The 11,270-nt window shown below is 47.2% G+C and overlaps 1 protein-coding gene across 1 annotated transcript; it reads left to right on the top strand.

Moving 5' to 3' along the window:
* The first annotated feature begins 2,376 nt into the window (after positions 1–2,376).
* On the top strand, positions 2,377–3,988 carry LOC109763523 (GEM-like protein 7). Its single transcript, XM_020322369.4, has 2 exons — positions 2,377–2,684; positions 2,798–3,988. The coding sequence occupies exons 1-2, from the start codon at positions 2,510–2,512 to the stop codon at positions 3,319–3,321; spliced, it is 699 nt and encodes a 232-aa protein (XP_020177958.1). The 5' UTR covers positions 2,377–2,509; the 3' UTR covers positions 3,322–3,988.
* Positions 3,989–11,270: the final 7,282 nt, after the last annotated feature.

Raw genomic sequence — 11,270 nt, forward strand, 5'->3', positions numbered from 1 at the left:
AACTGGAGCCCCACAAACCGCTCCTCGAGGGTGCGTTGCATGTGGACAAGGCACCAACAAAAATCAAGGGGGTCTGCATGCAGCTTCAAAATCATCAATAATAAAAACGAGCTAGTTGGGCGTTGGCTGATTCATCATCATCAGTGACACAAACGGCAGCACGAAATGAGGCACGCGCGCGCGGGGCCTCCCCCTAAACCACCATTCCACAAGCCACCAGGATCTTGTCGGCTACGCGAAGACCTGCCCCTTCGCCCCCCGCTCCGGCCGATCCGGTTTGTTTCAGGCTCTCAGGCGGCGCAATCCTGCTCTTGAATGATTGGGACACCCATAATAACGTAACAAAAAGCTTATGTGTCGACGGATCCCAAGCTTTTTACGTCGACGCAGCCAAGTCGTTCATGCATGCATGCATGGCATTGTATCCTTATCTGGCAGATGGTGGAGTGGAGGCCCAGCCTTGATTTCATGTGATCTGTATTACGGATATGTCGTCCGCGCCGTTGCTTTCAGCTGTAATCTGACGGGCGATCCGCCAGCTTTATGTAGCTGTAGCACCCCTCCATTCAAAAGTTTGAGAACAGATTGATACCGTTAGTGGCAAGGCATTGGGGCAGGCAAGTAGCTAGGCAGGACCGAAGGCTGTGGATGGTGGAGAGTGGATTTTGAGTTGTTTTGCTCCCAACAGATTGCCTGCTTATATTGCACTTGCACCTCCTGAGTAAGCAAATAACAGTGAAACAGCACACCAATGGTGGTGTTACTGATGGAATATGTACTGTACGTCCTGGTTGGGGCGGTTTTACTGGGTCATAGCGAGATTCTAGCGGGTCATAGACAAAGATTATTGCTCTTGGTAGAAAGCTAGGCTTAATGTATGAAGCACTTGCACGTTACCAGATCTGAATGCATGTGGTGTGGACGGTCAGATTGGTCGGCGACGTAGTATAAACATGGAAGCTTCTCTCCTTGCCTGACCTGGATTTGTAGAGCATACTGATACGCGCTTCTTCAGCTCCGACAATGATAATCTAACACTGTGAGGAGCTGCAACTTGCTACTAGCGAGTGCCAGCAGCGCACATGTTTATATTCATCGTCGGTGTCCTCCTTATCTGTTAAAACGAAACACATGAAAATTTCTCCCCCAAGCACTGACGCACATTCCCACCCCCGGGTTTCCTCGTTTCCGCGCCTTTTCCTTCGCTAGTCGTCCTGCACCTTCTCGTTTCACGGAAGCAAAGCAAGCATACTTTAATTTTTGGTCAATGCAATGCAAGGCCGGTCTCTATCCCCGCCCCCACGCAACACTGCAATGAAGAAAAATCATAATGGGACATAAACAATGCAGATTAGGCGATCATCGCCGATGACAGGTAAGCCTTAACCGCACCACATGCCCATATTCAATATGCACATGCATATCTGTGAATATGCTTTCTTTGCCTTTGAGTTTGAGGGTCACCGTTCTCACGATTGGAAGGAAATGACAGCTGCGCTCATGGGTCTAGACATCTGGCTCGCCACCAAACCCACGAGACCCCGCCACGACCGGCCAGCGCCGAGATGGTTCGCTGACGAGGCGCGTCGTCGGACGCGACGCTGACTCAGCCCGCCGTGGGCGCCATGAGAAAAACAGAGGTAAAGCTAGCGTGGAGAGGAAAAATGGGACAACACATGCATTGAGACTGACCTAACGTGTAGGTGTAGTGACGGTGCCTTCCATCCCATGCACGCGCGAACCATCTTTACTTCTTCTTCTCGGCCCCGCTGCCCAAATTTTATCCAGTCCTGCTGCCACGCCATCGCCGTCGCCGAATCAGCTCGCAGGGGAGTGCGGGAACGTGCGGTGTACATACTCGTGGCACCATGGCATTGCATCTGCTCAAAGCTTTCCCGACTTTTGAAGTTTGAACACACTACACTGCAAACCCATTGAACTAATCCTTAGAAAGTGATAGTAATTCGGTTGCGTTGCATGCTTTGCAGAAACAGGGATTGATCAACGACTCACCGCCCGGCGACAGAGTTACGGAGGCCTGATTTTTCTACACCCACCCCCAAGTGCGTGCATGTGACAGCCGGTTGGGCGAAGGCATCCTCGACCGATCATGGTCCATGCATGTGTGGGTGACTAGATGTCACTCGTGACACGCGCGAAAGTTTTGCAGTGGACCCTTGCACATGCAGCACAACCATAGGAGGGGTCCAGCTCCACATAGGAAGAAGCACTTATTTTATCCAGGATCCTGGTGGGCGCGGGTGACTGTTATATTCAAAAGCTAATTGGATAAACATCCAGCTTTTGGTTAAGTTTTTACAGGTTCCAATCCAGAGCTTATAAAAGGCGCCCCCTCCTTCCCATTCAGAGCACGAAGCTCCAGCACCCAACCCACATACGCACCACTCACCTCACCAGCAACCTCACACAGAGGCCGGAAACTCAGGAGCAAAGTCTTCGCCTCCTCTTTCGGGAAAAACAAGTCTTCGGTTCTTCGTTCAAACAGCAAATGGACAAGGCAGGACACGAGCATGTGATCGGCATCCCGGTGAGCAGCACTGCCATCGGCATCGAGGAGCCGGAGTTCACGAACGGTGATGCGAAGTATTCGACGAGCGCGCGTACCGGCGGGAAGTCGGGCCGCAGGACCGGGGACAAGTTTGCTCGGGGCATCAAAGAACATGGTAAGTCCTCCATCAGTCCTTCTCCAGTCCGTCTGAATAAATCTTTGTAGTCTTTCGTGTTCATAGTTCTGGTTGTGAATTAGACACTGAACATAGATTATGTCCTTCTGCAGTGAGTCTCGGCCCAAAACTGTACGAGACCGTGAGGGGCAAGCTGTCGCTGGGCGCGAGAATCCTCCAGGCCGGCGGAGTGGAGAAGGTCTTCCGGCGGTGGTTCGCCGTGGAGAAGGGTGAGAAGCTCCTGAATGCCTCGCAGTGCTACCTGTCTACCACCGCCGGCCCGATCGCCGGGATGCTCTTCGTATCCACGGAGAAGGTGGCCTTCCGCAGCGACCGGTCGCTGGCGTTGACCACGCCCAAGGGCGACACGGTGCGGGTGCCGTACAAGGTGGTCGTCCCGCTGAGGAGGGTGAAGGCGGCCAATCCGAGCGAGAACCAGCACCGGCCGGAGCAGAAGTACGTCCAGCTGGTGACCGACGACGGCTTCGAGTTCTGGTTCATGGGCTTCGTCAGCTACCAGGCGTCCCTGCAGCACCTCGAGCAGGCCATCGGTGCGGCAGGGGGTGGGATGAAGGTGCAGTCGTCGCGGGGCGCGGGCACCGGGAGCGGGCGGCGCCTGCGGCCAACCGCGGCGTGAAAGCTACGCGAGCGCACGGCGACGCCGATCACTGTCTGACTTACAACACGAGCTGCATCGTGATTTGGGACACCTCGTCGGCCTCAGCGACTAGGCGCAGCGCAACATCGCCGCCGGGAGCTCAGCAAGGTGTGAGGACTGGCGCTCGCCCGAGCCGACGCCGCACGAGGCCGTGGTTGTCGAGCTGGTGGCCTACGCGACCTCCCTATACGTGAGCATGGCCGAGGGGAACGACGAACCGCGCGAGCATGCATGGGCATGGCCGTGAGGACGCCCCTAGCAGGGCCACGAGCCTTGTAGCGGGGGCCCTCTAATGGCGTGTCAATGGACGTCATAGATTTGAGGGCCGCGGAGTGTACGAGCTGTGGCGGAGGCGCGGGTGACAGTGATGATAATGCTCAAGGAAATGGCACACTGAAGGGTGTGTTCTGTTCGGAAACAAATTGGAATGGAATGACACTCTAAGGTGTCGGTTCCGTTGACATGTTTGGTTGGGGATATGGAATTAAATGATTTTGAGAAATAGAGTGGAGAGAATTTAGTTCAACTCACCTCTTGTATAGAAATGGTGAGGTTGCCTCTCATATGCATACATACAATATGAACAAAGTACAAAATCTTTGTATTTCTATAAACATATTATCAAAATTTGCAGTAGTGTTGACCTTGATTATACTTTGACATCAAACATGGCATACTTTTCAATCGAATATTTACATTGAAATGTTTCCTATGGAATATTTTGCTCAAAGTATTTTGAATATTTACATTAAATTGGATTTCAATCAAGAAAATTACTCATAGGTGAAGCAAGTAAATAATGCAAAAAAATATTTTGAATACTTACATTAAATTGGTCCTCATACAATACTAGTAAAACGACCGTGCAGTGCTACGACTATAATGCATATATAAATGTAGCAAACAAATAATTAAGGTCGTCTTCAAGGTTGATGCTCATTCCTCCCGCATACGTCCGGGCGTGTTCGGACATCAAACAGGCGCCCAGTAAACTCCCCAAAATTCAAATGTCTGGACACACACTACTAGGGAAAAGCCTAGATCAGTAGTAGTAGTAGTAGCGTGGGGTTGGTAGCTCACGCCAGTGTTATTTAGCAGTAGCGTGTCCCAAAAGAACGCGCTGCAGGTAAACTTTAGCAGTAGCGCGGTCTTTGCTAACCCGCGCTACTGCTAAGTGGTCCCCATCGTACACCCCGAGGCTAACCGTAGTAGCAGCGTTGGACATAAAACCCATGCTACGACTAACATAATAGGAGTAGCGCGGGCTAATAAACATGTGCTGCTACTGTATATACAAGGGGCCAGCAGATAGGCCCCACTTGTCAGCAGCGCGGCCTGTCGCGCAGCACTGCAGGTATCTGGCATAGAAGTAGCACGGACTTCATGGCCCGCGGTACTACTAAGCTCCTCTTATCTTCTCTCCCGATCGTCCATTTCCTCACTCTCACTCTTTACTCTTCCGACTGAGCCCCGTCGCTGTCGCCCACACTGACGTCACTGACCTCGCGTCGTCGTCGTCTTCCTCCTGAGCCCCGATGGCCCTGCCTTGTCGCTGCTTCTTCGCTAGTCCATCCCGCCCGATCCCCGGCGCCCCTGCTCTTCCTCCCGAGCTCCACCTCGAAGGTATTCTTCTCCCACCCTCGTCCCTCCTCATCTCCTCTTCCTCGTGATCCGGCCCAAGCCCCGGCGCCCCTACTCTTCCTCCCGAGCACGGATGGCGAACCCTAGGTTGATTGGGACGAACCCTATGTCCATTGTGATTTGAAACAAATCCCCAATTTCAATGCACCAGAGGGTTGAATTAGAGAAAGTTTGTATGAGATGTTTTCTAGGGCACATCCCCACGGTCATTTCGAGTGGTCATTCACCCATTTTGGAAGAGCCATTTGGTCACGGCAATAAAAACAAGAATTTGTCCTGATATTTGAAAAACAGAGTACTTTTTGATTTTCAGCTACTTATTTTGATGCTTTTTGGTGTTGGTAAAATAATTAAAAAAATTAATACAAATACTTGGGAGATCCTAGTTCCCATAAGCTTAGTTTGATCAATTTCCTCAGTTCTCTTGCAATGAAATTCGTAAGTGGGGTAATCAGTATGATGCAGATGTTGGCACTTTGTACTATTTCCGTGTTGATACTTTGTACTAATGCACACGATCTTGAGGTTATAGATCATTTCAGTGTTGATACTTTGTACTATTTGAACATGCATGTGTATGGACATGTTAATCTTGAGTTGTTGTGTATGTGGTGGCAAAGTGGCCACATTTGTCTCTTTCTATTGGATGGAAACTCCAAGTGGCCTATTTTTGACGGAATGTTGATTCATTTCCATTTTAGAAAATTCCATGCGCTCGATATTACCTGTTTTTTAGCAAAGGTCATGCCAGAAAATTACGTGAATTTTGGCATGACTTGTGCTAGAAATTAGGACATTTCGAGTGCCCATGATTTGCCGAAACGGGAATTAGTTGACATTCCGGCAAAACATATGCATGTCATTACTCGATATATGTAACGTTAATTGACTGATGCTTAGGATTGACTTTCAGTCTGTTGGGGCTCCTTGTGTGACTTTCAGTCTGTTCTTAAAGGAAGGATCCCGACTGTTGTCGTGGGGGTCGTTTCCTCCTCTTCTTCTCGTGATATACCTTGGTAATGCACGAGAAAAGGGGGAAGCGACCATCATCGATGGTCGAAATATCAGTGAGAGAGTGTCCACACAATATACCACCATAAACGGTCGAAATATCAGAGAGGAAGAATCCCGACTATTGTCATGGAGGTCGCTTCCTCCTCTTCTCCTTGTGATAGACCTTGGTAATGCAAGAGGGGAGGGGGGATGCGACCATCACCGACGGTCGACATATCAGTGTGGGAGTGTCTACCATATACACCACAATATATGGTCGAAATATCACAGAGGAAGAATCCCAACCGTTGTCGTGGGGGTTGCTTTCTCCTTCTTTTCCATTATTTCCTTTCTTGCAAAGATACACAAAAGATAATGGACGAGACCTACTACAGTTATGGCTCAGAGCTAACTTGGGAGGAGAAGAATTATGTTTCTGAAATTCAAGATGATTTATGGAGCTTGCCAAAATTATAGTGGATACGTGCCACTAGTCCATGAGTTGTGTGATGGTAACATTCGTGCAAATATCATGGTAAGATTTTTTACTATTGTGTTACTAGTCCATCTTTTTCATACATTCTTCTAAGGTAAACCACATTGCTAACTATTTTACTATTATGTTTTTCAACGTAAGCTCCCGAATATGTTGTGCCTCCGCTGATGTATGTCGAAGGTGAGATGAAAATTGTTACGTACATCCATGGACGGAGACTTTCAAATGTGCATACTTGTTTTCTAAAAACGGATGAAGGTCTCAAAATCAAAGGATGGAGAAAACTAGTGAATGAGCACAACCCAGAAATTAAAGAACGAAGAATCTCTATGCTTCATAACGGAGAAGGAGATTTTTTTATGTTTTATTCTATTTTACTCAAGAGAGAGTAGGTCCTACTAGTACTTGTCATGTGCAAGGAAGTTTACCTAGGATGATAACACTTACCTAGTAGTGGTTAACTTATGATGATCATAATGGTGAGATTATTATTATATCACTACGATGATGCACTGGTACGCGTCGGTGCTATACAAACGGTTTTTAACCCCTTTCCGCGTCGGCATTCGGAATCGTCGCCAAGTGAGTGACGGCGATAGGGGGGGGGGGTCCTTCCCACACGACCCAGTAACCGCCGGGGATATGCCCTCCTGGCACACACGCTTGGCAAAATGAGGTCGTGTGCGACCGGCGAGCACTGAAATACGGTTATACGTACAGTAGTGCTAAAAAAAATACAATTATACATGCGAAATCGTTTTAGGTCGTAAGTACATCCCACACAGTCAGTCCCCGCTAAACGTTTCCGTTCGTATGAACATTCCACACAGTTGCTCCAAAGAAAATGTTTCTATTCGCAGGTACATCACACACAATTTTCCCCGTTAAATCGTTTGTGATAGCATTGCCATTGCACACGATATTAACAATTTTATCGTTTGCGTTATTGAATGCATCACACAAGGTGCATAGAAGAAACTATGTGGCAAAGACTGTCCATCACACACAGTTTTTATGTGGTAAACGTTTGCGCAAGGTGCTCTAACGCAAACAGTTTTTAAGAGGATGTCATGTCTGCAGTGGAGATTGATGGCACACGTACTGGATCCTAGAAACGTGTCTGATCTCCACGTCTATCACAAATATTTCGCTTTCACAAACCGTGTGCAGTGTAACCCCTAATTTAAAAATCACATGTTTTTAATTTGAAAGTAGGCAATCACTTAGTTCATATCCAACCATGTTTATTACAAATATAGGTTCAACCACGAATGCATAATTCGATGCACAGGTACATATACTGAAGAACTACAGAAGCACCAAGTAAAGAATGATGACCAACAGTTGTACCAAAGACTGTAAAGAGAGAGGCGAAATACATTCTGGTTGCTGGAGAAGGTGAAGCGGAATGCCCATATTGTGCCCTCCTCCATGCGTAATGCACGCACGACTCTAGGCCAACCCCTTGTGATGGTTGCCCGTCCATCCTTCACTGTCTTCATTACGACTTCTCGATGCTCATGGTAGTCTGGATGAAATACTTTAACCTTCATTGCGTGTCCACCTATCATGTACTTTGCGAGGTAATCTTGAGTGAACTGCTTCGGGAACCACTGTGCACAAAAAAGATTCAGACATTGTTGTCTAACAACTCATTATGGACAGTAAAAAGAGATGACTTCAGAGTTTGTAGTTACCATCCTACAACTCACTGTTGTGTTGGATAGAGCATAAACAAATAATTTGCTTGCCACCATTTGTATCTTTTTGCTAATAATCCTTATCAGTTTTCTCACTTGATGCTTGTTCATAAATATCTCATTGCCCCCATACGCAAAAAGGGTCGATGCGTGGATCCTTGCCAAGGACATATGTACCTACAAGAAACAAGTCAATATTAGAAGCTAACAAGTGTCCAGGCCTGGACCTATATGCACTACATTATGGAACGACGGGGGGAGTACAAGCCTAGAGATGAAGCTAACATCGGCTGAAAATGGTGGTCACTCCCGTTGTTGTCCTGCATAACTAGTGGAAAGGCATGATAAGTACAGCAACCTTAACATCAAACAAATATAGCAAAGGTAAACAACATCGTCTCGAAATGATAGCTTGAATGTGTTGGTTTCAACATGGTGTTAAAGCAGATATAAAATGGAAGGCAATGTTACCGACAGCAGGCTTAACAGCCATCAAATATTGCAATTCCAACTGGTATTGTTGAAAATGAATAGAACGCAGGTAATGCTTAAAGCCCTGTTCGGTACCACTCCACTCCACAACTCCGGGAGCGGAGTTGGTGGAGCTGCAGTTTAAAATGGTGGAGCTGCACTTCCCCCGCTCTGCAGATTCTAGGAGCAGGTGACTACTGAATAGGGCCTAAATATCACACTGGATAAATGTGTAAAATTGAAATAAAGGGCATGTGTTAACTACACCAGGAATAACTGGAACCAAATATAGTCGTTCAAACTGGTATTGATGCAGTCGAGCAGCACAGTTTCGACTTGCACATAATGAACAACACATTGTGAATGACTGAAATAAATAAGGCATAAATGATCAGTATAACAACCAAATATAGCCATTGAAAACTGGACAGAGTCTCACTGCAACCAACCGAACAAGCAAATACAGATAAGCAGGGCATATGCTTGAAAACTGGACAAATGCTCACTGCAACCAACCTAACAAGCAGATACAGATAAACAAGGCATCTGCTTGAAAACTGGACAAATGCTAAAAAAAGCAACCTAACAACCAAATACAGATAAACAAGGCATCTGCTTGATAACTGGACAAATGCTCACTGCAACCAAACTAAGAATCAAATACATATAAACAAGGCATCTGCTCGATAACTGAAAAAATGCTCACTGCAACCAAGCTAACAACCAAATACAAATAAACAAGGCATCTACTCACTATAACAAGATAACAACCAAATATAGCCATTCGTGAAACTGAAGTGGACAATTCATACTTAAACATCACATAGCCCTATTGAACAATACATTTTTGCATAACTGAAATAATTAAACATGACACAGTTAAAGCACCACACGGCAAATGCTACTACAACAAAGGGTACGGGTTGGCAAGCTAGAAAAGGTAAGATTTGCTGATAGGATGTTGCCTCACATTTCATGGACGGGATTCTTCCATTTGGAAGAGCACAGACCCATGGTGCGCTCTCTGATGTCACAGATGGGCTGTTTCACCTTGGAAGAACCTTCGTGGGTGCCCTCACGTGGTCATGGTCGTGGTCGATGAGATCTGACTTGGCAATCGAGGATCCCAAGCCGCCGCCGTAGAACATGTCCTTCAGAAATGACAAAATGGGCTCGATGGTGTATAAGGATCGCAAATCCTTGACCGCTTGGCGGAGGAGATCTGCGGTAGGGCCGTCGAAGAGATCGACGGCGGTTGAACCAGAGGAGTTGGGGATGCACCACTTAACCTATGACATGGCCCGCATGAAGCCGTCGCTGTCAACGAGCTTGAGGTCGTACCCAGCTTTCCCAAGATACAGTAATATGCTGGCCCGCTGACATGAAGCCTTCGGCATGGCAACGTAGTCAACGTCTTCGCCGGCTTCCACGGCGACGTGTTGCTCCGGGATCGACAGGTCGGTGCGAACGGCGGCCACCTCGCCAACGTCCGCTGGAGATGCCATGATAAACCTCTTCTTGGCCGAACGCTTGTCGGTCTCCCCGGGATACGTGGTCAAGCTTAGTGATATGTCTCCAACGTATCTATAATTTTTTATTGTTCCATGCTATTATATTATCTGTTTTGGATGTTTTATATGCATTAATATGATATTTTATATGATTTTTGGGACTAACCTATTAATCAAGAGCCCAGTGCAAGTTTCTGTTTTTTCCTTGTTTTAGAGTTTCGCAGAAAAGGAATACCAAATGGAGTCCAAACGGAATAAAACTTTCGCCATGATTTTTCTTGGACCAGAAGACACCCAGGAGACTTGGAGTGCAAGTCAGAGGAGCCTCCAGGCGGCCACAAGGGTGGAGGGCACGCCCAGGGGGGTGGGGCGCCCCCCGACCTTGTGGGCCCCTCGAGGGTCTCCTGACCTAATTCTTCCTCCTATATATACTCTTTTACCCCCAAAAACATCCAGGGGAGCCACGAAACCACTTTTCCACCGCCGCAACCTTCTGTACCCGTGAGATCCCATCTTGGGGCCTTTTCCGGCATCCTGCCGGAGGGGGAATCAATCATGGAGGGCTTCTACATCAACACCATTGCCTCTCTGATGAAGCGTGAGTAGTTTACTTCAGACCTACGGGTCCATAGCTAGTAGCTAGATGGCTTCTTCTCTCTCCTTGATTCTCAATACAAAGTTCTCCTTGATGTTCTTGGAGATCTATCCGATGTAATATTCATTTGCGGTGTGTTTGCCGAGATCTGATGAATTGTGGATTTATGATCAAGTTTATCTATGAATATTATTTGAATCTCCTCTGAATTCTTATATGCATGATTTGATATCTTTGCAAGTCTCTTCGAACTATCGATTTGGTTTGGCCAACTAGATTGGTTTTTCTTGCAATGGGAGAAGTGCTTAGCTTTGGGTTCAATCTTGCGGTGTCCTTTCCCAGTGACAGTAGGGGCAGCAAGACACGTATTGTATTGTTGCCATCGAGGATAACAAGATGGTGTTTTCATCATATTGCTTGAGTTAATCCCGCTACATCATGTCATTTGATTAATGTGTTACTCTGTTCTTATGAACTTAATACTCTAGATGCAGGCAGGAGTCGGTCGATGTGTGGAGTAA

Source organism: Aegilops tauschii, chromosome 2, assembly GCF_002575655.3.
Source record: "Aegilops tauschii subsp. strangulata cultivar AL8/78 chromosome 2, Aet v6.0, whole genome shotgun sequence".
Taxonomy (NCBI): domain Eukaryota; kingdom Viridiplantae; phylum Streptophyta; class Magnoliopsida; order Poales; family Poaceae; genus Aegilops; species Aegilops tauschii.